This window comes from Rhinatrema bivittatum, chromosome 1 (assembly GCF_901001135.1).
Source record: "Rhinatrema bivittatum chromosome 1, aRhiBiv1.1, whole genome shotgun sequence".
Taxonomy (NCBI): Eukaryota; Metazoa; Chordata; class Amphibia; order Gymnophiona; family Rhinatrematidae; genus Rhinatrema; species Rhinatrema bivittatum.
This window is the reverse complement of record NC_042615.1, coordinates 678,731,512-678,750,474: the sequence shown is the minus strand read 5'-3', so window position 1 is coordinate 678,750,474 and position 18,963 is coordinate 678,731,512. Positions and strand designations below refer to the sequence as shown.

At 43.5% G+C, this 18,963-nt stretch overlaps 1 protein-coding gene across 2 annotated transcripts in view; it reads right to left on the bottom strand.

Moving 5' to 3' along the window:
• ACOT12 (acyl-CoA thioesterase 12) overlaps positions 1–18,963 on the bottom strand; it is a 125,790-nt gene that overhangs the window by 97,202 nt on the left and 9,625 nt on the right. For both annotated transcript variants that reach the window (XM_029574048.1, XM_029574055.1), the window contains exons 2-3: positions 13,210–13,279; positions 5,454–5,514 (exon numbers count right to left, since the gene is read on the bottom strand). In XM_029574048.1, coding sequence (XP_029429908.1) covers positions 5,454–5,514; positions 13,210–13,279 — 131 coding nt within the window. The remainder of the gene's footprint in view (positions 1–5,453; positions 5,515–13,209; positions 13,280–18,963) is intronic.

Genomic DNA, 18,963 nt, shown 5'->3' with positions numbered 1-18,963 from the left:
CCTCCAGGGTTTTACTAACTTGGGTACCCGCTCCTCGGGGGCCCTATGCTTCTTTCCAGGTGCCTATCAGTATCCAGATACTCGTTCCTCGAGGGCCTGTGTTGTCTATCGTGCTGGGAACTCCACCATTACAGCTACAAGAGTGTGAGTAATCTAACATCTATCTACCAGTCTGTCTCACCTACAGCTCCTCATTGAAGACCTGCATCAGAGCTCCCTATGCCACCCTTGTGGGACGGGTCTCCTCAGCCGAGGACCCCAGACTGCCGCTGCAGGAATTTTCAAAGGCTCGTGCGCGCGGTTCCCGGTACACGCACATGGATGCGGTGATTTAATAACATGTGTGCGTTGCCGATTTTAATATCCGTGCGCGCATGTGTGGGCGGGTGGCATCTCACGTGTGCAAGGGAGGGGATTTAAAAAAATAACACACGGTATCGCAATCGGGCCTACAGCAGTTCCCTCCTAGTCTGCTCCAATTAAAAAGCGGATTGGGAGGGAACTTTCCTATCCGCTACCTAGCCTTCCTCCTTGTTCCCCTCTCCTCCACAACCCCTAAACCTACCTTAACTATTGTAATTTTTTTGTTTTAGAGCTTACCCGCTCCTCCAAGCAGGAGTAAGTTCCGCGCACCGGCCAGCTGCCGGCATGTGCTCCCCGGGACAGGGCTTAATGGCCGCTGTCCCGGTTGGCCCCTGCCCTACCCCGCCCCGCTCCCACCACACCCAGACCCTGACCCCCAGCCTGTCCCTTTCAAGGAGCCCAGCACTTTGGCGCATATCGGGAGATATGCGCATGGCCGGGCCATTTTTAAAAAGCACTCGGCGCCCGCACAGCCCGGCCACGCTCGTATCCCCCCCCCCCAGTTTTTTCATGTGCTCGGCTTTAAAAATTTGGGCTTAAGAGCATATGAGAGGGCCTTGAAAGGAAACCTTTCCCTTGCGCAAAAAGCCCTGCAGTTATATCTTGTGGTATAGTGACAGTGTCCTTCTAAATAGAAACATGAGACATGGCCTCTGGAACTGTTATCCAGTTTCAATCATCACAGGGGTTGTACTTGTATCTCCACAAATAAGCTCTAGAAGAGGTCTGATTTGCAGGGTTTGTGCATTATCTTTTTCATTTCGTTTCGTGCACACTAAATTGAAATAAACGGAAATGAGTGCACAATGCAATGAAATGAAATGACAAAAAAACAAAACGGAATAAAAAACAAAAAACAAAACTTTTTTGGCTGCACGTCCCTGCAGATTTGCTTGCATAGCTTGGGGATTTTTTTAAAATTTATGTTCTAACTTTTGTGACTCCTCAGCCACTTCAAAGCAGATTATATTGAGGTACTGTATATTTCCCTGTGCCCAGATGGCTCACAGTCTAAAGAGGTCATTTACTAAGCTGCATTAGGTATTCATCGTGCAGTAAACATCCTGCGACAGCGATAACACATGGGATTTTAAGTACCGCACATTAGTTTACCCCTGATAACGCTGGTATAGTAATAGGCCGCTTTACAAATGCATGCAAAGCAGTTTATTACTAGGCAATTTAATGTAAATAAAATATCTTGGCTTGCCTCAAACATCGCAAGCCTTGCTTTTATTGAAAGATAACTACAACTCTTGAGCTGTAGCTAACTTTCCCCAGGAGCATCAGAACCCTCTGGGGCTGGAAGTTAAAGGCCTAGAGCCTTGCCAACTTCAATCTTTTGTAAATAATGCCCCTTCCCTGCCTCCAAAACCTCCCTGGCCTTCAGGGGTCCTAACTCATCCCCTGACCCTCCTCTGGTCATACTTTGAAAAACCTGGTGGCCAGGCCTAGTGGGACCCAGAATATTCCCTACGCAGCAGGCCCTGCATCATCTGAAGAAAACCGGTGCCGGCCAGCCACACTTCAGCTTATGCCTCTATCATGCACATTGTGCAGAAACAAAACATCATTATCACTACTATTGGATTTTTCACTGTCACTGCCCTTTGCCCTGCTCCAATGAACAGACAAAATGCAGCAGCACCTCTGTCTCACACACACACACACATACAGTGAGAGCAGTGCACTGTGACTGCAGCAGTGAAGATAACAAAAAGCTCTCTCTCTCCTTCTTAGAAAGGGTAAGCTCTCTGGGGCAGGCGACTGCAGCCATACAGTTCACACCCTTCTGCGCCCAACCCAAAGAGCTTAACTTTCGATTTCACTTGGCATACCTTGCCCAAATGACTTTGCATGCAAGATTGTGCCCAAGTCGGGATGCCCAGTGCCAGTTTTGCATGAAAAGCCATTTTGGTCACATTCCTTCTCACTTCAAACACCTACCTTCCTACTCCTGTTTTTAAAGCAATTTTTAAAGCACTTTTCTGCATTAGTGCAGATTTTCAGGTTAACACACCTTTTCTGCATAGCTCTTTTTTTTTTTCATTTAGTGCACTTTTTTTTTCCTCCTATTCGATTTGCATCTCATTACTGCATCTTGTGGTACCGCTGATTTTTAACGTGTGTGTTAACCAAAGACAGTGCTAATATCTAACTTGCATTAGCTCAGGTCTTATTACCTGGGCCCCCTTTATATTAGATTCCAACAGCCAAAGAAGTCTAATTTAAGTAAAGTTTGCTGTGATACTGCTATCAAGAAAGATGAGTGATTTGTCAGAGTCTACCTGTTAATCTCAAGGTCCTAGACGTTTATCTCTCCCATCTCTCCTCGCCCCATTCCCCACTGATCGGGAATGGACCTGCATCCACAAGCACCCCCCCCCCCCCTTATAGTGAGGACACAGGATGGATGGGTCCACATGAGCACAAACTCCACCTCTGCCATCACCGTATGTATTTCAATAGGTGTTTCCTTAGCCATAAAGGGGTAACATGCACCACCCAGATGGTTAAACATACTTTTCTATAAACCCAAGGAAGCACTAATTCACTTTTCTTATGCTATGATGGCCTGAGAGTTTAGATATGCTTAAACTAGTGCAAAGCAGCACGTGAAAAGCAGGGATAGGGTGATAAGGCATTCTGTCTGTCCCTACATAGCCCAGGGCACCTTCCAGAGAAGCTCCAATAAAAAAAAAAAAAAAGAGGACAAGAAAGCACCGTCACAGCACGGCAACAATACAAATGGTTTTTGCAGAAAAGTTGCTTTTTAATGACAGACACCAAAACGTTTAAAGACTTCTTAGTTGAAGTACTGGAATGCCACCTGAGCTCTCTGTGATATTCCATCTGCAGCAGTCCCTTTTCCATTCTCAGCTTCTTCCTCTGTATTCATCTTTTCTTCCTGCCCAGCTAACATTCTCCGGCCAAAGAAGATGCCGATGGACACACATTTTTGTAATATTCAGCACACATTGAACTTGCTGATCCTCACAGGTGAAATGGTGAGGAGCCTCCAGTATGATCTACTGAGCCAAATCAACTTTATAGGAGCCTAAAGATGTTCTTGATTGGGAACCCAATGAAGCAATGGGTGCAGCTGTAATGGTCTTCAGAGGCTGAGGAGGGATGAAGAAGGGAATTAGCAGCCAGGCCATCAAGGAAGTACCCATTATCACCTACAAGGACAGAAGTAAAGTGGATCACCATTAAATGCCTGAAGCGATGAAAACATGATTAGCATCACAGAAAAGTACAATAGTTGCAGCACTTACCCACTGGAATTCCCTCTCCTGGATCTCGAGAACATGTTGTCATAGAGGGAGCTCTGCATTAGTATATGTGCATTTTGGCAGGAATCAGGAAACTTAACCACCACACCTGTCATCAATAAGGAATAATCTCAATGGATATGAATGCGCACACTATTGTAATATTTATGGTTACAGTAGATGACCACCTGGATCTTTGGAGGAACCAAACTTGCATGAGTGCAATCGGCAGCCACAATGACATTCAGGAAGTGAACAATGCCAAACAAGTTTCTTTCTACCTCCCTCCTTACCTGCTCAATGGAGGAATCCTTGATAGAATCAGGCACGTGGGCAGACACATCCTCCAGAAAAGAGTTTGATACATTTGGTGACAAAGGAATGACTAATGTCAATGATGTCTCCTTCCACTCACTAGAAGAAGCCAGTAGCCAACAAGACAGAACCGTCATCACTTTTGTCTCATCAAGAAAGCTTTGCCCATACAGGAGGTCATATAGACAAGTGACTTCTCGTGGAGCTGACAGCTGAGAGCTCTGCTCTGCTTAAATCTACTTCAGCACCTCTTCTCAGTTAGCACCCTGCCCTGGGGAAAATATTCTGCCATGGGAGCTTTGGCATCTCCTGTAACGGGCATTAATGACTGATACTCTCTTAGAAGCACTGAGGTCCTCGTGTGGCTATCCATCTTGGTTTAGACCAAATGGAAAGTTAAGTGCAACCCTCTTCACACCCCTTTTATACCGGCTGCTGATAATTGTAAGAAGTGAGCACAGAATGAGTTTCACCTGTACCAAGAGATCACCTCACTTCCTCCAACTCGTTCTGTTGGACCCATCTTGGATAAAGTGCTGCAGAAGTCATGATACTGTCTCTTTATTAAAAGCATCTAAGGGCCAGCCTGGTGACTCTGTGGCAGTGCTCTGCCCTGTCAGAGAACTTGGCTTTGATTCCCAGAGTAGACTTCTACCCCTCAGGCTGCCCAGGGCTAGGGATGCAGTGAAGGCAGTGTTTACTAAGAGCCCCTGGTAGGAAGGACTCTCAGCCATCACTCACTGAGGACTCCAGGTGGCCAGACTTAGGGTCTATGTTGATCCAGGTTCCAGAGTGAGGAATGATTTGTGACCCATAGTTGAGGGCTGCTGATGTGATCGCTGGATTATATTATAGGGAGAATATAAAAATAGAGTGAGGAGAAGGGGAAATAACATTTAAAAAGCATCAAGAAATAGCTGCAAACAGGTCTTTTTTTTTAACTTATTTCTGAGACTTTTTTCGCCTCCATTCTAAGGGAATCTGAAAGGGTAAACAGGAAATAGTGTGTTATGGGTCTGCTCCTATGATTTTCAGTGGGGTAGAGGAGCAAACTAAAAATCCATTTTTCTGTCCGTAGGATATGCTGGAAAAAAGGAGGTCAGTGAGACTTACTCCTGCTATAGTACTATTCAGCAAAACTATGCTGTCTTCAAATATTTGCCCCTTCAATCCAAAAATGATTTGGCTGCATTTGCCCAATGTTGAATATGTTTTAAAATCCATTTGTAAAAGATGTTCCTTTGTAGACATATTTAAACGATCAGATAAACACATTTAATAGAGCCATAGCAATTTTACATTTAGCAAGATTGGTTGAAATGTATTAATATTTCCAGTTCTTACTGGGCGGATAATCACAAAACATTTACAAATCTCTGTTATGTTCCTTCAGAAAACTCCTGACAAAAGCCAAATTCAGCACAGCTGTAAATTTCTGTTCCCCACAGGATGTTCTCAAAGAAAGATGATAAAAGTTATACATTTTTAGCCTTTACATACCTCCATGCTTGTATTGAATGCTCTGTTTACCCTGGCTGTGATATTGATAATTTGTCCAACCCTGGTAGCAAAAAAAAAGAAAAATCCAGCATCATCTTAGTAAGACTTGCTTAGATCAGTTATGCTTTGAATCATATTGATTTGCATGAAAAACTTTGTACATTCTTTTCTTTGGATTTAGTGCTCATTAAAAGGCATATATTGATAGCACTGAGGACCCCAAATCCTCCCCTTATCCATAAAACAAGTACAGTACAGGCAGTAAAACTTTGAGTGGTAGCCATGATAGTCTGCAGTAGCAAACATGACACGGAAGCTGGTGGCATCCTATAGGCAAGCAGGCCGATCCAATAAATCTGCGCGGAAAACAGGCACTCAGTGTTGAGCACCTGCTTTCCTAACATGCACCCAGCCAGCTCTCCTGGGCATGTGATTGAATATTTAAATGAGGTGTCATGCTAAAAAGGAGGCACTAGGGACAAATGTGTGCCCCTAGCGCCTCCTTGGCAGCGCGTGCCCAGAAGAGGTATCTGTCAGCGGTTTAGGAAAACGGATGCTCGATTTTATGAGTGTCCATTTTCCTAATCTGTGCACAGCCATGGGTTAGGAACATGGATGCTCGTTAATTGAGCGTCCCTTTTCCTAACCTGACCACTGGTACTTTTTTTTTTTTTTTTTTACCTAATTACTTTTTTCAGTTCTTCTGACTTAATATCTTCATGATATTAAGTTGGAGAAAATACAGAAAAGCAATATTTTCTGCTTTTCTGTCAAATGTATGGGCTTCTCAGAACTTAATGCCCACTCTGGAACAGGTGTTAATTTCTGAGAGTAAAAATGTGTGCATCTGGCACACATTTTTTTGGGCATCAGGAGGTAATAACTAATAGCTCATCAACATGAATTTACATGTGATGAGCACTATTAGCTTTGCGGGGGTTTGGATGCGCGTTTTGGATGCGCTAATCTCCTTATTGAATAAGGGGTTGTGGATGCGTGTCCAAAATGCGCATCCAACCACAGGGTTAATCAGTGCATCGGCCTGTAAGTGATTTATTGAGGCACAAGCTTTTGAGGATGAATCCATGTCATCAGATGCAGCCTGCTGTCCTTGAAAGCTCATGTCTCAATAAATTGATTAATCTATAAGGTGCTGTTTTAGTACAGGCAGAGACAGCACAAGTTTCTCCTGCTTTGCCTTGCCAATATGTCTCAATCCTGTTCTAGATGGATCATCTCTAAAAGTAAGCAGGAAATTCAGCCTCTATACCAGTTAATCCTTGGCCTCTATGCTGTGACTGCCAGCAAAAGAAACTTTTAGTGGCGGTTGTGAAGACAGCCTTTATTAATGTGGACACCAAACTCATTTCACATTGGCTGTCGGATAATGATTTTCCAGTTCTATTAATGTGAGATAGATTTTTGCTTGGATGCCTGTAGGTGAAAAGTTCTGTATCCTGATGCCAATCCATGGAGAGTTTATTTATTAAACCTAATTGAGTTCTATTGCTGCTTGTAAAATGATATACTGATAAAGAAGTTTTTATTACTTATTCTATAAATCACAACAAATGCAATGGTATTATCCATAAAAAAATATATATACCTGTACCAAATATTGTATTATAGCTACTTTTTTTGTGAGATAGCTGCAGATTCTACTTGGTTGTATAGGAAATCCTCAAACGTAAGACACAATTGGCTCCTGAAAACAGCGTCTTAAGTGGAAACATTGTAAGTTGAAACCAATTGTCCCATATGAACAATGTTATAAATGGGGGGTTAGTTCCAGCTCCAGGGTCGATGAATTTATTTTCATCAAAATGTAATAATTTACAGTACTGTAAAAAGCATAGACACATTTTAAAGCATGCCTTTATGTTTTTGCCCGAAGAGGAAAGGCCAAGGACATTGCACTGACATTTTTTGAGGAGAGGAAGTTCCTGGTATTCTTTCTACTGACATCAGTTCGCCAGGCCTCATGGTCATCAGCACACCAATATGTGCTGATGCCCATGAGGAGATGCTCTATTGTCTTAAAATCAAAACAACTGTTGTAAGTTGGATAATGGGTGGCAATTTAGAAACTCTGAATCATCTTAACTTGAAAAACCTTACGTCGAGGCCTTTCTGTATTATAAATGACCATTAGAGTTAAATATGCTCTGTGGAGTCAATATAGAAAGTCACAAGTAGTTAAAGAGCAGGTTTACTTTATGAGGGAGCTTAGTGCTTCTATGTTTAGTACTAAATTGCTCTTATATAAATTTTTTCTTAGCTTGACAGCCCTGTTACAATGTATTTTCTTTGCTTTTGTTAATATGTGAACCGGCATGATGTGCCTTTCTAATGTCGGTATATAAAAATTACTAAATAAATACTAAATAAAAAATAAATATGACAAGGATTAGAATAATGTAAATTAAAAAATTTAAGGACATATGTTAAAAAGTTCAAATACAATAAAAACAAAATATCCCACGACCAAATCTCTGGCGTCGGTAGCAATATGAAGAAATCATCTTAGTCAGTTGACGTAACTTGGATTGACAACCTCTTGCCTCACAAATCTGCTTCACTTTTTTGAAGGAGTTAATAAACATGTAGATAAAGGTGAACCGGTAGATATAGTATACTTGGATTTTCAGAAGGCGTTTGACAAAGTTCCTCATGAGAGGCTTCTAGGAAAAGTAAAAAGTCATGGGATAGGTGGCGATGTCCTTTCGTGGATTGCAAACTGGCTAAAAGACAGGAAACAGAGAGTAGGATTAAATGGGCAATTTTCTCAGTGGAAGGGAGTGGACAGTGGAGTGCCTCAGGGATCTGTATTGGGACCCTTACTGTTCAATATATTTATAAATGATCTGGAAAGAAATACGACGAGTGAGATAATCAAATTTGCAGATGACACAAAATTGTTCAGAGTAGTTAAATCACAAGCAGATTGTGATAAATTGCAGGAAGACCTTGTGAGACTGGAAAATTGGGCATCCAAATGGCAGATGAAATTTAATGTGGATAAGTGCAAGGTGATGCATATAGGGAAAAATAACCCATGCTATAAATACACAATGTTGGGTTCCATATTAGGTGCTACAACCCAAGAAAGAGATCTAGGTGTCATAGTGGATAACACATTGAAATCGTCGGTGCAGTGTGCTGCGGCAGTCAAAAAAGCAAACAGAATGTTGGGAATTATTAGAAAAGGAATGATGAATAAAACGGAAAATGTCATAATGCCTCTGTATCGCTCCATGGTGAGACCGCACCTTGAATACTGTGTACAATTCTGGTTGCCGCATCTCAAAAAAGATATAATTGCGATGGAGAAGGTACAGAGAAGGGCTACCAAAATGATAAGGGGAATGGAACAACTCCCCTATGAGGAAAGACTAAAGAGGTTAGGACTTTTCAGCTTGGAGAAGAGACGACTGAGGGGGGATATGATAGAGGTGTTTAAAATCATGAGAGGTCTAGAACGGGTAGATGTGAATCGGTTATTTACTCTTTCGGATAGTAGAAAGACTAGGGGGCACTCCATGAAGTTAGCATGGGGCACATTTAAACTAATCGGAGAAAGTTCTTTTTTACTCAACGCACAATTAAACTCTGGAATTTGTTGCCAGAGGATGTGGTTAGTGCAGTTAGTATAGCTGTGTTTAAAAAAGGATTGGATAAGTTCTTGGAGGAGAAGTCCATTACCTGCTATTAAGTTCACATAGAGAATAGCCACTGCCATTAGCAATGGTAACATGGAATAGACTTAGGTTTTTGGATACTTGCCAGGTTCTTATGGCCTGGATTGGCCACTGTTGGAAACAGGATGCTGGGCTTGATGGACCCTTGGTCTGACCCAGTATGGCATTTTCTTATGTTCTTAATCTGGTGCATCCCATTCGGCCATTCAGAACTGAGATAAGGAGTAGGCCTCTGAATGGGATGCAGCATGCTTTAGGTTCTCAAGGAATGACAATTTGAACTTTTAAGTTTGGAGATAAACTTGTGTACTGTATCCTTTCATTGGGGGGAGGAGGGGGGTTTGCAAAGTTTTCAAATCTTGCCCAGGCCAAAAAAAAATACCTTGTCCCGGCTCTGATTCCAATGATAAAACACACCAGTCCCTACATCACTGCCACATCACTTTCCCTTTCAATCAAAGGCAAAACAATATAATGAGTCCTGAGAAACCTCTCCTGTCAACTCCATTTTCAGCTATTAATATGCTTTCAACATGCTATTTCTATATTCAGAAATATCCAGCATTTTCTAATTGAAATACATTTTATCAAACGAAGAGCAGTTCCTGCTATCCCACCATACATCCATGGGTATATTAGTGAAGATATCTGAATTTTTGTCATTTCATCTCATTTTACATGCCTGTACAACATTGTCAATAGAGTTCTCAACTGATCACTTCTCCTAGGGTCTCAATCATGCTCACTGCCTTCATACTTTTCTCATCACTCCTACTTGATGGTTTTTGCTTATGAACAAAGCTCATGTGCATGCGTTAACTTAAATGGCAAACACGGTGTCCCTTGAGTAAAAAAAAAAAACTATACCGCACACTTGCGCAGTTACATTTCAGCGTATTTCAAACATGAAGTGTACACCAATGACTTGAAGCAAATTTAATTCAGATTTGGGTGCCAAGCTGCTAGAAGACAATCCTGGTACCACTGCACTGGAGAACAGACTCAGGAGACTGCTCTATGGGAGGAAAAGATAATAACAAAAATAATCATGCTCTCGGCATGAAACTTAGGGACAGCATTCAACAGCTAAACGTACACATTTGGAAAAATTGTAATTGTTCTCAATTATGCAGCAGTGTGCAAATTCAGGCTGCTGCTGAGCAGCTGAGAATAAAGGTTAGCAAATAAAAACAGAAAAAAACAAGAACCGTTTAGGGGATGTTAGTCCAAAAAAAAGATGGCACCTTACGTATAGTTTTTATTTTTATTTGTAAATCTTTATTTCCATGCATTCAAGTGGACTAACGTGAGAGCCACTTTATAACAGCTGTAAGGCAGAGTTGCAAAATTATGCTCAACTAACAGCTGGGTGTCCTAAGACAGGAGTTCCCATGCTCAGTCTTTGAGATCCTCAACCATGTCCGCTTTTCAAGGTAATCCAAATATGCAAGTCAGCATTGTTCTTAGTCCACATTAATGCCAATATGTCTCATGAACATTGACTCTGGGCAGTGGAGTTTTTTTTTGTTTGAAAGAAAGATGCCAGTACTCATGATGCGAGCTGTACTTGGGGGGGAGGAATAATTGGGGGTGATCGGCCAAGGTGCCATGCTTTGAAGGGCATAACTGGTCACAGAGCTCAGTTACAGCATGGTCCTCCCCCTTCGTGTCCTCCCTCCTCCCAGAAAGAGGCATAACAGAGCAGCAATTTTACCTGCTGGTGCCTCTGCCACAGCTGTCGCAGCATGGGAAAAGTACCAGTGAGAACAAGAGTGGAAAGATGACAAAAGGCACACAGGGGTTGTGGTGTGGGGAGGTTGAGAGAAAGAGAGAGAGAGAAAAGAGCAACACTGGAGCTTTTCTCTCTCTCTCACCCCTCCTTCCCCAACTGGTGCTTTTCTCTCTCACTCGCTCTCTTCCCCACCCTTCAATAAACACACACACTGGTGCCTTCCTCATTACCCTCTCCTTCTCCCATGCATTTGCCCCTCTCTCACCTTTTCCCCACTGGTGTATCTCTACCTCCTTCTTCCAGCTCCTAAAGCATTCACCCCCTCCTCACCTCTCTCAGCATTCACCTATCTCACCTCAATCCCTTTCAGCCTTCACCACCTCCTCCTCCTCCTCCTCACCCCCTCTGCTGGCAGCCGAGTCCTGAGTCCCAGTATCACAGAAACAGAACGGTCGGCCTACTGCTCCAGCCCCTTCCTTCCTGTACCCAAGCAAAAGGCAACTACTGGTAGGGGTGGGAGAGGGGATGAGGGTGAAAGGAAGGTGAGGGTTGGGAGCAGAGGAAAGTTCTCTGCTGAGTGAGATTCTGGGCACTGGCCAATAGAGTTTATTTATTTGTTCATTCTCATTTGATAATCCACTATTCATATTCAAACATTATGGCAAAGTACAATCAAATATAAACACATAACAACCCCAAATGCTCCTAAACCCACCTCCACCCCAATTCCTAGTCCCAAGCCTTATCTCTAACACCCAACTCCTAGCCCCAACCTATAATCACCGTCCATTATCCTAACAACTCCTTAGACATACAGAGAATGCCATCAGAAAATCGCAACTAGTCAACACTGAAAGACTGATCAGATAGCCAGGCCTTAAGTTTCTTCCTAAAGATCAAATAATAGCCTTCCTTACGCAATTCAAGAAGATGACAGCACAGCAGTGGTCCCATATAACTAAAAACTGACTTCATGGTCACCTCCAGGAACACTTTCCCCCCAAAAACGGAACTGCCAACGACTCCTGTTGAGAAGATCTTAGCCTCCTTTGGTATACATGGGTCTAACTTGTCAGCTAAATACAAAGCAACTCAAGTGAACAAATATCTGTAAACCAGAGAAATTATTTTAAATCATACTTGTGCCTCAATTGGAAACTAGTGCAGGTTATACAGCGCTGTCTTTTCATCCTGGTCAGTAATCGCAGTGTTTTGCACCAACTGCCATCTTTTCATTATTTATTTATATATTTACTTCTATTTATCAGTCAACACAATTTCCAAAGAACTTGGAGCAACTTAACACTTGCTTGAGATAGTCCCTGACAGAGTAAATTAAAGTAATCTGGTCTAGTCAACACTGATATATGAACTAAAGTCAATAGGTCCTTACGATTTAAAATTGACTGAACCTGCCTAATCTTTCGCAGCTGAGTAAAGGTAGATCTTGCTAAAGTTGACACCTGTGGTCCCAGCCACAGCTGACAATCTAACTTGACCCCCTAACAAGCCCTGTATTCCCCAACTCTATTGGCCAGTGCCCTAAATCTTATTAAACAGAGAACAGCCTTCTGCTACCTGCTCTAGCTCTACCCCTTTCAGGCAGCCTGCTGGGAACAAGAGAGGAGGCAGCCAGGCTGGAGGGTACAGATCAGAGCAGAGAAGAGCTACTCTGTTCCCTAATCTAGCCCCTTTTCTTTTTCCTTCCCTCCCCTCCTGTCCCATGCAGGAAACAAGAAAGGAAGGGCTGAGGCTGAAAGACTGATCAGAGCTGAGAAAAGCTACCGCCTTCCCTAATTCAGCCTCTTCTGTCCTGTCATTTCAAAGAAGCTGATGCAGAGGGGAAAAAGTGCGAGGTCAGGGGCATGGATGGTGGATATGTCGTGAAAAACAGATGGACACGGAGTCTCACAGACTGAGTTTGGAAACTATTGCTCTAAGGAAAATCTACAAAGTTGCTATTGCTTGAATGTGTTATTCATTCAACTGTATGTTGGCAGGAACGAGGCAAAATCTAGGCAGTGCTGATTTGAAAAATGAGGGCATAGATTAACTGACTTTACTTACAGTGGATTCCCAAAGCACAGCTGACAGTTTATTCTACCCTGCAGTGAAACTGATCTTTGCTTGGCACATTGTGAATTCTGATGCCTATCTTCTTGCTGTGCTTTTCAGGAATAAACCTTGGACCTGTGGGGAATCATTAATCCCATACTGACAGCCTTACCCCGTGACTTCATTAATCTCTTCCCTCCTTCCCCCCAAATCCAAAATGCCAGCTGTCTGTGAAATGCTGAGGTGTTTTAGAAACCATGTGACGTTTTACCTGGCGGTCTCTTCAAACTGTATATCATCCACGGATGCTGTAACACAGGACATACCAGCATGTCTTTCAGCTTTAGAAAGATACAAAACAGCCACTTAATATGGAGAATTAAACACATATACTATTTACTTTACCTGACAACTTATCTGCTAAAAGGTGAATGCTGGTTTTTTAATTACATTTATATTTAGTTTTCTATTATTATTTTAAATTAATTTAGAATAAAAGTATTGTATCATGTTAATATACTAATACTGCAGAATCCTGTCCTTTAGTATCATTCAAGAAAGTTATAATATGGGGCAGTATTTACTTATTGCATTGCCATTCTGATCAAACCTATTGGAATTTATCCATACATTTAATAGGAGTAACATGAAATTGTACCACTGACAGTAGGGTAGTCTTGATCAAATTACGTAAATCTAAAGAGCCCTGACTTCAGAAGATTTTTTTCGGTAAACATGAATAGAAAACAGTTTCCTGTATTAATATGAAAGCAACAAACAAAGTTACAGACATCACCAAAACCATAACATTAATGAATAATTGAAAGAAAAGTAATAGGATATCAGACAAATATCTGGTATCACTTGAACACGGTAATCATCTACCCTTAAACATGAACTTATTTAAGTGACCAAAATTTTGTAAAAAAAAACCGAATAAATAAATAACCAAATCAAAGCATTGTCAGTCTTAATGGAACAAACATTGCAAATGTCATACGGTAAGTTTTGACCCAGGCAGAGTGGTAGAAAACCTTTTGGAAATGGGGCGATTTGTAGGATGCAGTAGCTTCCCAAGGGAGGTGGTGAAGGCAAAAACAGTAACAGAATTCAAGAACGCATGGGAAAGTTGTGAGAAAGTGAAGGCAAGGTAAAGTCAGAGATCAGGTTCACAGTATTGCAACAGGGAAGGAGTTTGGGCAGGGTAGATGACCCTATGATCATTATCTGCTGGAAGGTTCTATCATTTGAGATGTCTCGTTGGCTGTACTCTGAGGTTTTATAATCTCAGCAACTCCCTAGTCTAAATGAACAGGTATGATCTGAATTGCTGGAAACAACAGGATAATTTAAGCAACATTACCCACCAGAGATATTGACCAGGGTGGCAGATTAAAGTTTATAATGTCTAGAGTTGTCACCTGAGCTCTAATAGGATAACAGCATAACACAGTAGATGATGGCAGAAAACGAAGAGCCTGCCAATCCAGTCTGCCCAGCTATTCTGTTTCACATTTTTAAGGATAAAAGAATATACCCCAGCTGCCAGCCATACAAGCTCGACTGTGCTATTCTGCTCCACATTCTTAAGGATACAGTGATATACCCCCAGCTGCCAGCCGTACAAGCTCGGCTGCACTATTCTGCTCCACATTGTTAAGAATACAGTGATATACCCCCAGCTACCAGCCATACAAGCTCGACTGCGCTATTCTGCTCCACATTCTTAAGGATACAGTGATATACCGCCAGCTGCCAGCCATACAAGCTCGACTGCGCTATTCTGCTCCACATTCTTAAGGATACAGTGATATACCCCCAGCTGCCAGCCATACAAGCTCGACTGCGCTATTCTGCTCCACATTCTTAAGGATACAGTGATATACCCCCAGCTGCCGGCCGTACAAGCTCGGCTGCGCTATTCTGCTCCACATTGTTAGGAATACAGTGATATACCCCCAGCTGCCAGCCATAGAAGCTCAGCTGCGCTATTCTGCTCCACATTGTTAAGGATACAGTGATATACCCCCAGCTGCCAGCCATAGAAGCTCAGCTGCGCTATTCTGCTCCACATTGTTAAGGATACAGTGATATACCCCCAGCTGCCAGTCGTACAAGCTCGGAGGCGCTATTCTGCTCCACATTCTTAAGGATATAGTGATATACCCCCAGCTGCCAGCCATACAAGCTCGGCTGCGCTATTCTGCTCCACATTGTTAAGGATACAGTGAAATACCCCCAGCTGCCAGCCATACAAGCTCGGCTGCGCTATTCTGCTCCACATTCTTAAGGATACAGTGATATACCCCCAGCTACCAGCCATAAAGCTCGGCTGCGCTATTCTGCTCCACATTGTTAAGGATACAGTGATATACCCTCAGCTGCCAGATGCACAAGCTCGGCTGCGCTATTCTGCTCCACATTGTTACGGATACAGTGATATACCCCCAGCTGCCAGCCGTACAAGCTCGGCTGCGCTATTCTGCTCCACATTGTTAAGAATACAGTAATATACCCCCAGCTGCCAGCCGCACAGGCGTGATTGCTTGTAGGATAGTGTGCTTTATCCAAGTCAGTTTTTGTTATCTTTCTCGTTAGTTCTCCACCTTTCCAGGCAGTTGAGTATGCAAGTCTCTACACTTAATCCAGCTCCCATCAGTCTCTTTCATCCCTCCATTTCACCAGGCAATTTAGCAACTATGGCCAAGTGAAAATGTGCACCCTCACCCTGTATACAACACACATTTAACACAATAAATACATAAAACAGAGAAATCAGAGGCCTGCATGCTGGTAGCATGTGAGCAAATGTGGGAGGCGCAGGTGTTCTCCGCACACACAGTCTTCACACTGGGGTATGGCAGACTGGGCTTACTCAAGGGCATAGATAACTTTTCTCCTAAATTAAACAGAAAAAGATACCTCAGTCCCAACTACAACTTTATTATTTTGCAAGCCTTAACATAAAGGGGATGGAATAGCTCCCTTTTGAGGAAATGCTAAAGAGGTTAGGGCTGTTCGGCCTGCAGAAGAGACAGCTGAAGAGGGATATGATAAAGGTCTACAAAATCATGAGAAGACTAGAATGGGTAAATGTGAATCAATTATTGACTCTTTCAGATAATAGGACTGGGGGGCACTCTATGAAGTTAGCAAGTAGCACATTTAAAACAAATCAGAGAAAATTATTTTTCACTCAATGCACAATTAAGCTCTGGAATTCATTGCTGGAGGCTGTGATTAGGACAGTTATGGGTGGATTTTAAAAGGGTTATGCGCGTAACCCTTTTAAAAGCCTCCTGCGTGCGCCAAGCCTATTTTGCATACACTCGTCGACGCGCGCAAGCCCAAGGACGTGCGTATGTCCTGGGGCTTGAAAAAATGGGCGGGGAGTGGGCGGGCCGGGGGTGGGCCGGAGCCTCCAGGCACAGCGGCCATTTGCTGCTGTGCCTGGGATTGCGAGCCAGCTGTCACCGACGTGCGCAACCTACGCCTGCCCAGAGGCAGACGCAACTTAAAAATTAAAGGTAAGGGGGGGTTAGGTAGGGCTGAGGGGCGGGTTAGGTAGGGGAAGGTGGGGGGGAGCGGAAGGAAAGTTCCCTCCGAGGCCGCTCCGATTTCAGAGCGGCCTCGGAGGGAATGGAGGAAGGCTGCGCAGCTCAGTGCGCGCAAGTTACACAGTTCGCGCGCCGACCCTGGATTTTATAACATGCGCGCGGCTGCACACGCATGTTATAAAATCGGGCGTAGATTTTAAAACCTGGCCCTTAGTGTAGATGGGTTTAAAAAAGGTTTGGATAAGCTCCATAAACTGCTCCGGTATTAATCAAAAATGACATGAATCAAGTGGCACTTTATAGACTAACCAATTTATTAAAGCATGAGCTTTTGAGGACAGAGTCCACTTTGTCAGATGCAACACAAAGATTTTTCACTAAATGGAAGGCACCAGATTCAGCTGTATGAAGTGGAAATCCACTGTTCCTCTGAAGATTTTGTTATTAATCAAGTTGACTTAGGGAATGGCCACTGCTATAACTGGCATTAGTAGCATGTGATCTATTTAATGTTTGGATACTTGCCAGGTACTTGTAACCTGGACTGGCCACAGTTGGAAACAGGATGCTGGGCTTGATGGACCCTCGGTCTGATCCAGCATGGCAACTTCTTACATTCTTATAACAAAAATAAAATAATTTATATTAATGTGAAATTCTTTTTTTTTTTAATAATATTTTCTTTATTAAATTTTCCACTATATTTAACAAAAACTAAAAAGTAAATGAAATGCAGAGTTACATATCAAAGTACAAAATACATCATTGAAATAACAAATCTCTACATACAAAAACCATAATCATGAATTTATACATAATTGTTGTGTTTGAGGCATTGTGGACTCTTGGTCACTGCAGTGATGACTCTAACCACGGGGAGGAGCCCCACGGGGAACTGCAGTGATAGGCTGGAGTTAAGGAACACACACAGTATGGATGGAAGCTTTATTGTACTGCTGTAATAATGATGTAGGCAGGTAGGCACTGAGGTCCACGAAGTGCCAATACATTCAACAGGTCCCAGATGTAGAATCTCACCCAGATGATATGATAGGCAGTAGCCCGCAGTCCGGCAATGCCGTTGCTGGTAAGTGAAGTTGGAGCACCGGATCATAGAGGTACTCACAGGAATAGGTGACCTCCTGGTGATGGTATAGAGGGACAGAAGGTCCGAGGTGCAGGATACTAGCAGATAGGCCCTCGAGAAGCGAGTGCCCGATGTCCGATATCCTGTAAGGTAGAAAGAGAGAAAGACTCCCGAGGAGTGGTTGTCTTTGTTAGTGAAACCCTGAAGGGAAGATGGAAGCGAGAGACCCCTGAGGAGCGGGTGTCTAGAACTTCTGAGGAGCGAGGCCCTTGGAGCGAAGCAGCATCTAAGCAAACAGCTTAGAGTGGTCAGAGCAGCTTAAACCGAAGTCTTTGCTAACTCGATTTGGTATCGGAAGTGGAGGCAAGATATACCCGGAGGTACTGATGTCATGCAGTGGGGATGCCCCCGAGGTTCCCGCCATGACGTGTATTTGAGCGCAGGAGTTGTGTGCGCACATGCCCTAGGAGGCCACGGGAGTGAGCATGGCGGACTGGGACGCCCATGCTCATTTGGAGACACCGAGGATCTCGGCACTTGGCACCGGAGGCAGCCATCTTGCTATAGGAGGAGGAGAGAGGAATAAAAGAGGTAAGACAGAGCGGTCGCAGCCATCTGCGACCGACAGGCGCAACAATAATCCAAAATAATAATAAAGTAGGTGAGAGGAGTTACAATTTTTACTGGTTGTCATTTTTTTTATCCCTTTTGGGTTCTTATCTAACAAAAATGTCTCCAAATGAAGAGGTCAGAAAAACTAAACTTTATTCCCTGAAAGGCAGTAAAGCAAGAACAAGGACATTTTTTAAAGAAAGTTGCTCCAATATGTTGCACTGCAATGGGAGGAAGCACTAGGGGGCGCTCCCTGGTGTGGAATGAGATTTGTACCCTTGCGGTGAGACAACCCCTTCTGGGTAGACAGGAGGAATCTGGAGGCCCTGACCCTCCACCGGACCTGCACGCCCCAGTGAGACCATCAACACAATGGTGGTCTCTGAGTGGTCCATCGACCACTCCAAGCCCTTTCGGACCAGCCGCTGGGTAACAGCAAGGGCAGCAGGCTAGACAGAGGTCAAGGGTGGACGGAAACATCTGCCACAAGACAAAGACTCAGGCATTGAGGAAGACGAAGACTCAGGTGTTGAGGAAGACAAAGACTCAGGTGAGGCAAGGCAAGGCATGGCAAGGCAAGGCAAGTTAAAATCAGGAAGTTAAAAGTCCAGAACTCTCAAGAGAGAGCAGGACCACCGCCACTCACGGACACTCGGTGAAGAGCAGCAGGAGAGGAGGATGGATGATAGCCCCTCAGGAGGTCCAGGAGCAGAAGGAAAGAGGATGGCGAGCAAGGTCCCTCAGGCACCCTACACAGCCCAGCCAGGCT